The following is a 13,366-nucleotide window of genomic DNA, read 5'->3' on the forward strand; positions in this document are numbered from 1 at the left end:
AGGTTTACCTCTGCGCTGCCAGTTGCTCTCTTTCCATTGCTGCAGCCACCCCCACAGAGCATTTGCCACCATCCATGAGTCAGTATAAAGATACAATACTGGCCAATTTTCTCTTTCGGCGATATCTAGGGCTAGTTGTATGGCTTTTACTTCTGCATACTGACTCGACTCACCTTCCCCTTCCATGGCCTCCGCAACTCGTCGTATGGGATTCCACACAGCAGCTTTCCATTTCCGATGACTCCCTATCACACGGCAGGATCCGTCAGTAAACAACGCATACTGCTTTCTGTCCTCTGGCAACTCATTGTATGGTGGTGCCTCTTCAGCACGGGTTACCTCTTCTGTTGGTACTCCGAAATCTCTACCTTCCGGCCAGTCCATAATCTCTTCCAGGATTCCTGGGCGATTGGGTTTTCCCATTCGAGCCCGCTGTGTAATTAGTGCTATCCACTTACTCCATGTAGCATCAGTTGCATGGTGTGTAGTGGGAATTTTCTCTTTGAACATCCAATGTAACACAGGTAACCGTGGTGCCAAGAGGAGCTGTGCCTCTGTACCCACAACTTCTGAAGCAGCTCGAACACCCTCATATGCTGTGAGTATTTCTTTTTCAGTTGGGGTGTAATTGGCTTCTGATCCTCGATAGCCCCGACTCCAGAAGCCCAGAGGTCGGCCTCGAGTTTCTTCTGGGGTTTTTTGCCAAAGGCTCCAGGTGAGGCCATGCTCCCCAGCTGCAGTGTACAGTATATTTTGCACAGCTGGTCCAGTACGGACAGGCCCAAGGGCTACTGCACGAGCTATTTCTTGTTTGATTTGTTCAAATGCCTGTTGTTGCTCAGGGCCCCACTCGAAATAGTTTCTCTTTCGAGTCACTCGATATAGAGGATTCACAAGTTGACTATAGCCTGGCACATGCATTCTCCAGAATCCCACGAGGTCTAGGAAAGCTTGCGTTTCTTTTTTGCTAGTTGGCGGAGACATTGCTGTTATTTTATTGATCACATCCATTGGAATATGGCGACGTCCATCCTGCCATTTTACCCCCAAGAACTGGATTTCCTGTGCAGGCCCCTTGACCTTGCTCTGTTTAATGGCAAAACCAGCTTTCAGGAGAATTTGGATTATTTTCTTCCCTTTCTCGAAAACTTCTTCTGCTGTGTTGCCCCACACGAGGATGTCGTCAATGTACTGAAGGTGCTCAGGAGCTCCCCCTTGCTACAGTGCAGACTGGATCAGTCCATGGCAAATGGTAGGGCTGTGTTTCCACCCCTGGGGCAGCCGATTCCAGGTGTATTGGATGCCCCTCCAAGTGAAAGCAAACTGCGGCCTGCATGCTGCTGCCAAAGGGATGGAGAAAAATGCATTAGCAATATCAATTGTGGCATACCACTTGGCTGCCTTTGACTCTAGTTCGTACTGAAGTTCCAGCATGTCCGGCACTGCAGCACTCAGTGGTGGCGTGACTTCATTCAGGCCGCGGTAGTCCACTGTTAGCCTCCACTCGCCATTAGACTTTCGTACTGGCCATATAGGACTATTAAAGGGTGAGCGAGTCTTGCTGATTACTCCCTGACTCTCCAGTCGGTGAATCAACTCATGGATGGGAATCAGGGAGTCTCGGTTGGTGCGATATTGCCGTCGGTGCACCGTTGTAGTAGCAATTGGTACCTGTTGTTCTTCAACCTTCAGCAATCCTACAACAGAAGGGTCTTCTGAAAGGCCAGGCAAGGTAGACAGCTGCCTAATCTTTTCTGTGCTCAAAGCAGCTATGCCAAAAGCCCACCGGTATCCTTTTGGATCCTTGAAGTACCCTCTCTTGAGATAGTCTATGCCAAGGATACATGGAGCCTCTGGGCCAGTCACAATGGGATGCTTTTGCCACTCATTCCCAGTTAGACTCACTTCAGCTTCCAGTACAGATAGTTGTTGGGATCCCCCTGTCACTCCGGAGATACAGGTGAGTTCTGTCCCTTGGTAGCCTGATGGCATTATGGTACATTGTGCGCCAGTGTCCACTAAAGCTTTGTATTCTTGTGGTTCTGATGTTCCAGGCCATCGGATCCACACAGTCCAATAAATCCGGTTATCCCTCTCCTCTACCTGGCCAGAGGCAGGGCCCCTCTAGTCCTGGCTGGAGCGTCTGCCACTTAATTCTTGCAAATGAGAGGTAGAGGTCTCTTCATCAGGGTCAAGAATAACATCAACTCTTCTACTGCCTCTGGGGTACTGCCCCATGGAAACTGGAGCAGCATTTCTCTTAGGAACCCCTCTTCTTGCTGCTGTATTTCCTTTCAGTTCACGTACCCGAGCAGCTAGGGTTGAAGTAGGTACACCATCCCATTTCCTCATATCTTCCCCATGGTCACGCAGAAAAAACCACAAGGTGCCACGTGGTGTACGTCTTGGGTACTCTCTCTCTTGAGTGCGCGAATGCTGATTCTTAGTGGCTGAAGTATCACTCTGTCCAAATGAGGGGGAATATACTCGTTCCACTCGTTCCACGAGCTTGTCAAGTCCTTTAGACAGTTTCTCCACAGCTGAGACACTGGACTGTAGCGGAGCAGAGAGATTGTCTTCATATTTTTGAAGCTGGCAGGACATATCATACAATGTTGGTCCCATCCCCTCATCCCAGTTAATTGATGCCAGGGTACTGGCATGTGCTGGTGGTGCACTCCGCACAAATCTACGCCACATGGATGTTGTGCACTGGACTTCATCGGGGTCTTGAGGTGTCTGGGCATTGTCCAAATCACTATAAATCATCTCCCGCACAGCTAATTCCCGCAGATGCTGGAGACCTTTATCTATAGTGGTCCACTTGCCGATTTGATATACAATATCTTCCTTATGGGGATATCTTTCTCTCACAGCCGCCAGGAGTCGTCTCCAGAGGCTGAGGGCCTGTGCTCCTCTCCCGATTACTTTGTCGATTACCCTTTCTCTAGAGAGGGATCCCAGCTGCTTGGCTTCATTGCCTTCTAATTGTAGGCTATTGGCCCCAGCATCCCAGCATCGAAGCAGCCAAGTGAGGATGTGTTCACCTGGGCGTCGACCATAATCCTTTCGTATTTCTCGCATCTCACTCAGGGATAAGGATCGAGTGATTTCTGATTCCTTTATGATTTCTGTCTCGTCTTCCCGCTGTTTTTGTGATGGCCCTGCTTTAGAGGTGCCTGCCATTTCCTCTTCTTCCTCCTCCTTAGGAGAGCCTTCTTCCCTTACTAAACGAGCTGATTTCCGTTTCCATTTTTTTGACTTGACTATGGGGGCGACTGATACCATAGTTGGTTGGTCTTTTGGGTCAGCCACATCGTGTGTTACTTGGTCATCATATTCAGAGACTTCCTCCCTCTCTTCAAGTTGCTGGATGATGTTAAACAGTGTTTGATAGGAATAAGCCAGGACCCAGCACAATGCTGCAAGCTGTCGTTCTCCGGCATTATCAGGGTCAGGACATACAACTCTCAAACATTCTACTAATTTTTTAGGATTTAGCACTTGCTCAGGGGTGAAGTTCAAAACTATTGGAGGAGACACTCGTGACAGGTATCTGCTAACATCATCCCACACACCTAGCCACTCACCACAAGACTGTTTCGGGACAGATTCCCAAGTAAGTTTTCTAAACAATCGACTAATCTTAGAGAGAAAATGAAACTGGTTGTTCAGAATTAGAAATAGCAATACATGGGTTACAGATGGATCTTCAAAATACTCCCAAACGGTTGTAATTAGCCCACTGTGAAAGGAGGGAAAGGTACCATTCTTAATATTATTAATAAACTGGTGTCCAGATGAGAAAAGGAAGGCAGTGTAGTTCTGAATATTCTCTGAAAGATAGTTTCCATGGGACCCAAATGATAACAGTGCAGAGCCTGAATTCCAGATTAAAACCAAGGTCAGTGCTTGGCAGCACAGCGAATTAAAAAAAGTGAACACAGATTGTAGCACTTTGTCGGATCGGATATATAGGAGAAAGGAGAATATGACACGGATTGCATGACATAGGAACAAAGCTATTATTATTAACAGGGCAATGTACATGGTTACTAGCAAGCAAGCGTGTTAGTTATATGCGTTTAATCAATTCTATTGTTATCTCAACCCTTCGTGCCCCACGTTGGGCGCCAAAAAGGACTGTGGTGGTTTTACCGTACTGGGCAGCTAAACCCCACAACCGCTCTCTCACTCCCCCTCCTTTAGATGAGGAGGGGGAGAAGTAAAGCAAAGAACAACTCACGGGTTGAGATAAGGATAATTTAATTAAAGGGAAAATAATTATAATAATAAAATAAAGACTACCGAACTAACAATTTAACTAAGGGGAAATAAAAAGGGAAAGGGGAAAGGGAGGGGAAAAAAGGAAAATAAAAAGAAGGGAGGAAAACAAACAAACAAAATAAATGAAGGCTATATGGAAGTGCAGAGGAAAGAAATTACTCTCTACTTCCCACAAATGAGCGATGATTGACCACGTCCTTGAAGCAAGGCCTCAACGCACGCAGCCGGTGTTCGAGAGGAGGACCGACGTCTTCCAAACGAGAGCCCACCCCTCCTCTCTTCTTCCTGTTTTCCCCTTTTATTGCTGAGTGTGACATCACATGGTATGGAATATCCCTTTGATTGGTTTAGGCCAGCTGCCCTAGTGATGTTTCTCTCCTCAACTTTTGCCCACCCCCTAGGAGGGTTAGAGAAAGGCCTAATACTGTGCCACTGCTGCTCAGCAGCAGACACAACACTGGTGTGATAACACTGCTGTTCCAGCTACAAGTACAGAGTATGGCACTGTATGGGCTGCTGCCGGGAAAGTTAACATTCCAGCCAGACCCAATACACCACACTGCAAAAACGTGGAAACTAAAACTTGGGGTTTATTACAAGGAAAAGATTTACAGTTATTTATTTTTAAATAGTTATTGTAAAAAGGTCAAATGTCTAAATAGTCTTCTCTTTAACAGCAGTGGGACTTGAAAGCTTAAAAATGCACCCCTATGAGCAATGCATGTGTGTCAGAATTTTAAACTGCTTAGCTCATTATTACACAACAGGTTTGTCTGGTTTAAAAAAGTACTCTGGTTCTCTATAACGGGAAAATAGTATATTTCAGTAAGAACAGGAAAAATACTATATCAGCAAGAAATGTTGCTTAGCCCTCTTAGATATCCTGACAAAGTAAAATTTGCCCTGCCTTATGTAACAAACATTCTGTGAATACATTCTTTTAAAATTCATAATACTTTGATCAGGAATTGTAAGATCTTTTAGAGGTCACTGAACTTTCCCAAATTCCAAGCAGAGAAGAATTGTAGATGAAATTGTTTCCAGATACATCCAAAAAGCAGAGGATCCATTCACAAAGTGTGAAAGATTTTTGCAACTTTGCCCTTTGGCAAAGCTCAGCAATTCAGCTTTATTTTAGTAGATCAGCATCTTGCAGAATATTGTTTGCTGATGCTGTGAAAGATACTATTGATGTATTTCTCTCTGCAGTTCCTCCAAATGTTGTTGGTACTAATCCTGAGAATTTGACCGTGGTGGTGAATAATTTCATCTCTCTGACTTGTGAGGTCACTGGCTTTCCACCTCCTGATCTCAGCTGGCTCAAGAATGGAAAACCTATCAGTTTGAATGCTAACACTTTTATTGTGCCTGGTGAGGAATCTCAGCTATTTATACAGCCTTTGTACTGGACTTTTGTCTGTTTTGTATTAATAAGGGTGACAGCCATTCATGGAGCTAGTATATTCTTAGTATTATTCCAGTGAGTAGACAAGACACTTGGCCTATTGTGTTTTTAAAGCATTTAATAATGTCTTGGCTATTGGATGGGTTCTCTTCTAAGGAGAACTAGCTCTGACGGAAAGCACTGAAATAAACTGTGTGAAAAAGACTGTTGGGCAAGTCACGTAAAACAGAGGTCCTCTGATAGAGTTATCAATTAAAGTTGAGGCACTTTGATTCGCCTTGCAAATAAATGATCAGAAGTAGTGATGGAGTCTGGGATTAGTTCTGCTGGCTTAGATGGCAAAAATTAACAACCTTCCTATTAATTCCATGGGAAACAGGGTGAACCCTTAGTGACTGCTGAATTCTTAAGAAGAAATCCTTGTATCTGCTATCTCCTTACTCATTCAAAGTTCCTCACTAAATTAGATGAGTGAGTGTGTCATTTCTACTCCTGCTTATGTTCAGTCCAGAATATCTAGATCCCTTGCTGTGGTGCTCAGTCCTGTTCTACAGCTATTACTTGGCTGGGGGCTGTGTTAACAGCATGGACTAAAGTGCAGACATGGAACTTGCTTAAAGGCATGTCGCGTTAAAGGGGTGTAGCTGATTAACCGTTACGGGCCCGGTTGGATTCAGAGTACTGAACCAGTCGGACATTCACCAAAACTGGGGGTCCGTTCGGACATTCACCAAAAACGTAATAACCACCTGGGGGTCCGTTCAGACATTCACCAACAATGCATTAACCGTCTGGGGGTCTGGTTAGATTCAGAACACCGAACTATCACGGATAACCACCCTCACCCTAGTTGCATTAATGAGAGCTATCACAATGCAATCAAGTATGGTTTATTACAGCAACAGATAATCAGGTTCTTTTGGATTGCCGGTGATAGTGACTATCTGCAAAAGCAAGCTAGTATGCATGAAATACACAGGTGTTACAGGGGTTCTAGGTGTGGGTTCTAGGTGTGGGTTCTAGGTGTGGGTTCTAGGTGTGGGTTCTAGGTGTGGGTTCTAGGTGTGGGTTCTAGGTGTGGGTTCTAGGTGTGGGTTCTAGGTGTGGGTTCTAGGTGTGGGTTCTAGGTGTGGGTTCTAGGTGTGGGTTCTAGGTGTGGGTTCTAGGTGTTCTAGGTGTTCTAGGTGTTCTAGGTGTTCTAGGTGTTCTAGGTGCGCAGCCTAGAAATAAACGCATTAAAAGGATCAAAGACTCTATAGAGATTTATAAGCAAATATTCAGATCTCACCCAAAGGCGTCCCAATGGGGGGGGAAGAGAGGCTCAGCCCGTCGACTGATCCCAGGAGTCAGGAGGTCCTAAGGATGTTGTATGTCCTCGGGATGGTATCTCCCCTGACGATGGTATCTTCCCTAACATCCCCTCTCTCTTGGGCCAATTTATATTATTTTCTATCTTTTAGGTGGAGCTTGAGTGGCTCTAGTCAAGCATATCTTAGTTATGATTGGTGTAAAGTTTTCCCGTTTCTGTTTAAAGTAATAGGCTCCGAGAAATTCAGAGCGCATGCTCAGTGAGGGGTGGTCGCACCTTGGAGGCGGGTAGCTTTTGGGATGGAGGTGTGTTTTGGTATTATAATGATATTATAATGAGCAAAAAGTACACTAGGGTACAGCATTTGTCAAAACATGACAGGTCTTTGGCTTAGGGTGGCAAAAAGTGCAGCTTTGTGCACAAGAACAATCGAGGCCCCACCTGATTACAGAGCCTCGCCGTGGTGTCTCCACTCCACTCTACGCTCCGTGGTGTTCCTTAGAGCTAGCACACCAAGTTTCCCCAGCGCGATAGCATCTAAGGTTGGGAGCCTAGGGAATGCTCAGATAATGCAGTTATGCCCTACCCTGAAAGCCTCTTCAATGCTGTACCTTTTCCTTAAAAGTGTGAATGTTAGTTTTATTTTCCTAGTCACTTCAGGCATTTACACCACAAAGCAGCAGAGGCATATGTGCAGTTTAGTAATCCAGGTGCAGACAGTAGCTTCACAAATGGAGACAATTGATATATAGGGAGTAAAGGATCAGATAGTGACAGAGCTTGGGGAAAAGAGCATAGTTAAGTTAGCAGAGAGGGTTTAGCAACTATGAAATAAAAGAGTCCTTAAAGGTGTGTCAGTGGTCCAAACTTACAGTTAACAGCACCAGTAAAAGACCCTAAAATTTTCTTCTTTGATTTTTTTATGGATTAATGAAGCTTAAAAAACAATGGCAATTGTGTACATTTTTAAATCTGAGGCTAATTTGGTGCCTATGTTGGACCAGTCTGTTGGACACAATCTGTTGTCAGTTCTGTTGTCGTATTTGAAATTGATACCATAACCACAGAATAAATATGAACGCTTCTCTTTTTACTTCAGGTGCTCGGACTCTGCAGATTCCTCGAGCCAAACTATCAGATGATGGTGAATATACTTGTGTTGCCAGAAACCAAGCTGGGGAAAGTCAGAAGAGGAGCTTCCTAACTGTCCTTGGTTTGGTTTTAGTTTTACTATTTTCCTAAGATAATATCTATTGCTTAGAAAATGCAGTATTTTGTTTTTTTCTTAGGTTGTTTTTTTCCCTCTCACAAAACAAAGGCAAAAATAACTCTGAGCTTCTTCTACAGTCCCCCCAAGCATCAAAGACCATAGTGGAACCTCACTGACAGTGCTCAACGTGAGAGTGGGCACCCCGGTGATGTTAGAGTGTGAATCCAATGCTATCCCACCACCAGTCATCACCTGGTACAAGAACAGGCGTATAATTTCAGAGTCTGCAAATGTGGAGATCTTAGCAGATGGGCAAACATTGCGAATCAAGGGTGCGGAGGTAGGTCAGGCTTGTGGGATGCTGCATCTGCCACTACTCCACTACTGTTAAGCAATTCTTTTGTTCTTTATGGGTGTGTTCTACTAGACGTATGTAGGAGATACATTTGCTGGAGGCCTTTAATTCTGTGAAAAGGATTTTGAGTTGGCAAAATCTGTTAATATCTCTATACTGTAGAATTAATATAAGATCTACATAATAAGCTGTTTTTGTTTTATATTATTTTTAATTTTTTCTTAAATTTTTATTCTAGGTTTCTGACACTGGCCAGTATGTGTGCAAAGCCATAAATATTGCAGGACAAGATGATAAAAATTTCCATCTTAATGTTTATGGTGAGCATACTCCATACTATCTTCAGTAGTCAGTATTATAATGTCATAGATATTGTAGAGCAGATAATTCAAAATCAATTTACAAAAATGTTTGGTAAGCAAACTATTCAGACTTCCATTCAATTTGTAGTGCCACCACATATAGAAGGCCCCGAACAAGAGTGGATGAATGAAACAATCGGTAATCCCATTACCTTCGTGTGTGATGCTACTGGAATTCCTCCACCAAAACTAGCCTGGTTTAAGAATGGAAAACCACTAGGTAACATTCCTTCATACTCTTTCCTGCTCATTTTTCCCCCTTTGGAGTACTGCTGTGCAATTTGTAGTCTTTTTTTTGTTGTTGTTGTTCATCTGTCTCTAGGTAGACTCTTACGTTAAGTGATTGGAATCTTTTTATTTTGTTCTGAAATTTTGATGAAAAATTTTCTCAGGATATGTTTACTCTTTGTGGCCTGCTTTGGAATGACCACCTGTTTACATATTTTCAGAAAATTCTGATTCTCCTGAAGTTCATATTTTATCTGGTGGAAGCAAGCTTCAGATTGCTCGCTCTCAGCTTCTGGACAGTGGGACCTACACATGTATTGCCTCAAATATAGAGGGAAAAGCTCAGAAAAGTTACGTTCTTTCCATTCAAGGTAAGTCATATGAGTGCAGTGGGCAGAATTGGTTAGTAATTTTTGAGTATGATGCTGTATCTGTACTAGAGACACTGAGGTAACATACACAGAGAAGTGGAGAATTTGGACCAGTATTCCTATCATTTGCAACCATTGGGAAAAAAATGGTTAGAAGATTATGTAGCTAGTGAGAAATTTGCATGAAAAAGAATATTATTTACCTCTCATAGTAGGAGAACTTGAAAGCTGTCAGGAACTGACACACTGTGTGTTTGCAGCTGATCACATCCTTCCTTCTGCTGATCACTGAAGCTTCACCGGTCAAGTGTGGAACACCACACATACATGGTGTTCTAGAAGTAATAATACCTGTTGCCTTTTTTCCTCATAGCAAACAGAAGGAGATAGAAGAGAAGTACTGGAAGAATTTTCTTATTAAAAAAAAAATTATTTCCTCAGTCAAATAAGAAACCCCTATTTGTTAGGGAATTGTATATTTCTTGCCTCCCTATACATCACTCTTACACTGCAAGCACCTCTATTTTCCTCTGTTCTTAATGACTCATCCCCATTAATTTCACTAGCCTCCTATGTTCAGTAACACACTGCTTGTACAGCATCTGCAGCTTTCTGCTGTGGTCCCTTCCCAGGCCAGCAGTTGCTGGTTGGGGAAGAGGCAGAGGAGCTGTGAGCTGGGTGTGCCAGCAGGTACAGATGTGACAGCTAGCCATCAGCAGGCCACACAGATCCAGTGACTGTTCAAAAGAGCAGTTGTTCTGTGGGGGTACTAATTCTTGTGTATCCCTGTCTACATGCATGTTTGCCTCAAGTTTAGGAACTGAATATTGCTTGATCTAATATGACTTAAATTTGACAAGTGGGACCAGATACTGTGACAGATAGCATGACTGTCATTCGTGTTCTTTAGGAGAACAGACTGAAAATGGCTTGCTGGTTAGGGCAGAGCAAGTGTCTGTCTGTTGATGGGAATATGATTGTCATTGATGCAGTAGGGCGTTTGACTGTGTACTAAGCATATGCTCAAGAATTAAGCTGGCATTTTGTTGTTAGTGTATTGTGATGTTGCGTGAACTGGGATTGTCATAATGTTATTGTTCATGTTAGTCAGCCTTGTTTGAGCAGGTAGGTAGATGTTAAATAGCAAGTATTACATGATTTCTGTAATCTTGTAAATGAGTGGGTTTCAGAAATGAATAAAGGGGCTTTGAACTTATCTTCACAGAACTTCCTCTAGAAACAAAGTAATACTATACTTTCTAAACTAGTTTTGTGTTGAAGGTACTACAATAATTAGTAGTAGCACTAAGCTACTGTAGCATTACTTTTTATAGCTTAAATTATGTCTCTTGCTGATGAATGTTCTCTTCCTACCATCCTACATTCCTAGTTCCTCCTAATATTGTCGGCTCTGAAATGCCTAGTGAGGTCAGTGTCCTGCTGGGAGAAAGCATCCAGCTTGTCTGCGATGCTAGTGGTGTGCCCACACCCGTTATGCAATGGCTTAAAGATGGAAAAACAGTTGCCAGTGATGATTTACAAAGAATAAGGCAAGTAAAAATTAGCAGGTACTGAATTATTGTCTTGTATAATTTAAAATACGAAGAGTGTAAAGAGGACAGGAAAGAGGAACCATTCTTTAATTCTAGGTTCCTAAAGTGTGCTTAAAGAGGGTCTGAGTCTTGGTTAGCCAGGTTAAGAACATCATCTCCCTCTTCATCTTTTATCATTCTAGTATACTCTGTTACTACTTTGCTTTTTTTTAAATAAAATTATACTGAGATATATATATGATATCTGTTTTTTTCTCAGTTAATAAGTTCCCTGAAAGTTCATCAGATTAATTCAAATTTGTAAAGCTCTGCAAGTTCCATTAAGTTCTTTTGGAGGGGAAAGATCTTGATGCTTTTTGTTATGGATTCTTGAAAAACCTGTTTGGAATTAAATCTTACTACAAGGTTAAACAGGACATCTTTAAAAAAAAAAAAAAAAAAAAAAAAAGCTTCCTAGCCTATATCTAATAAATAATAATTTACAGAAAACAGTGGTTATCTAGTGAAATTCCCAAGAGGATAGAGGGAATTGATTTAAATGTACAAAACTGAACGTTTATTTGCCAGGTCATAATAATATATAAACAAATTCACTGTGTTTTATGACCTTCCTTGTAGAGTAACTCCAGATGGCAGCACATTAACCATTTTCAGAGCTCTCACTTCTGATACAGGAAAATACACTTGTGTGGCTACTAATCCTGCAGGAGAGGAAGATCAAATTTTCAACTTGAATGTATATGGTGAGTTTTCACAGATGTGAAACTAAAATCTGGTCCATAATCCTATCTTTGTAAGTGCACTCAAGAGAGGGCCAAGAAATGAATGCCTGTCTTCAGGATAATACTACATGCACGTTTCCAATTTCATGTACTGTAGATATCACAGTATGTTACACAGGATGTTCTGTCAATGACAAGATTATTTAAATTGCTGTTAAATACGTTGTAGGATAAACAGAAATTAGTTTCTTTGGTGTATTTTATAATAGAGGAATTCTGCTTTTGTTAATTTTTTTCTTGTTGAGATTCACTAGGGGCTGATTTACCATGATATTCCTTTTTTTTTTTTCTGTTAATCAATTTGCATTAATTCTTGTCAAAGTACATCAGTAAAACCAAAGTAATAAGGTAGAACACTAATTGTTAAAGGTTCCCTCTTCCCTGAGAAATAGATTATTTATAGTTTAAAAGAAATATGATATAGTTTGGGATGAAATTCTTGTTTTCTTACACAAAACGATATAAAGAAGACAGCATAATTCTTCTTTGCCATTGTTGTATGTGGACATTTTATTTTTTGCAAAATAAGATCCTGATGTGCTGCAAGTAGTGTGAAGAAGTTCTGCATAGGAAGCATTTCACAGAGGTGTAAGCATGTGTCCTAGTTATACAGTGAGAGTCAGAATTAGTTGGAATGTGAGTGTGAGAAGAGTAACAAGGTGACCTTTAATATAATAAAAAATAATACTGAAAAAAGTACCACGTCACATCCCTATACAATAGTGGAGACTGTTTTGGTCAATTTGTATTGGCTGAGGCTCAAGCAATAACCAACTTAAGTCATCTTACCATACAACTGTAATGGTGTGCAATGGGATCCTAAGTCAGTCAGAGCTTGGAGCTGCATGTGCCTGGACCTTCTTTATAAAGTGAGTCCCTTTTTGCCCCCAAGACTTAAAAGGCTTTCAGACTATAAAACCAAACAAAAAGACAGCTAAAAACAATGTTTTTTTTTTTAGAATCATGATCCAGAATACTTAACCAGTCATTTTGAAGTTTTCTGTATACTTTAAAATTGTCAGCCTATACATCTAAAAGTTAAGCTAACTTTCCTCCTTTGTGATTCTAGCTTTCATGTTATTTAAGGTTCATTGAAGTAGATACCTTTGGTAGCAAACTGCAAAGTCCCATTTGGCCTTTAAGAGGTTCAACCCATTCCCTCCAATTCTTGACCACTTGCTCCCCTCTGAAATGCCATTTTTTCCCCATGAGCTTCAGGATCTGAGCCCAAAGATCTTGTTTGCCACAGCCAGCACAAATAAGAGGGAGTGTTACAATCATTCTACAGTGCATCTGGTTTTAAATATGCAAGCAAATATTTATTAATGCTCAATATTATTGTTAGAGTTTTTACTGTTAAAAAATTGGGGAGCCTCTTCTTTCTTTAATGCCTGTGAGACATTAGGTGCAAGATTTCATAGGCTTCCTGGTATTGCAAAATTACATATATGGAATGATTTTAAGAAGCAGTCTTAACATCTTCCTTTTCAACATTCACAAAATG

At 41.7% G+C, this 13,366-nt stretch overlaps 1 protein-coding gene across 5 annotated transcripts in view; it reads left to right on the plus strand.

Annotated features, from left to right (window-relative positions):
- The window catches only part of HMCN1 (hemicentin 1), a 200,580-nt gene that overhangs the window by 143,464 nt on the left and 43,750 nt on the right, over positions 1-13,366 (plus strand). For all 5 annotated transcript variants that reach the window (XM_068691241.1, XM_068691239.1, XM_068691242.1 and 2 more), the window contains exons 58-65: positions 5,497-5,658; positions 8,101-8,214; positions 8,349-8,551; positions 8,805-8,886; positions 9,017-9,148; positions 9,378-9,527; positions 10,918-11,077; positions 11,699-11,823. In XM_068691241.1, coding sequence (XP_068547342.1) covers positions 5,497-5,658; positions 8,101-8,214; positions 8,349-8,551; positions 8,805-8,886; positions 9,017-9,148; positions 9,378-9,527; positions 10,918-11,077; positions 11,699-11,823 — 1,128 coding nt within the window. The remainder of the gene's footprint in view (positions 1-5,496; positions 5,659-8,100; positions 8,215-8,348; positions 8,552-8,804; positions 8,887-9,016; positions 9,149-9,377; positions 9,528-10,917; positions 11,078-11,698; positions 11,824-13,366) is intronic.

The sequence above is a fragment of the Anas acuta genome, chromosome 8, assembly GCF_963932015.1.
Source record: "Anas acuta chromosome 8, bAnaAcu1.1, whole genome shotgun sequence".
In the NCBI taxonomy this organism is placed as follows: domain Eukaryota; kingdom Metazoa; phylum Chordata; class Aves; order Anseriformes; family Anatidae; genus Anas; species Anas acuta.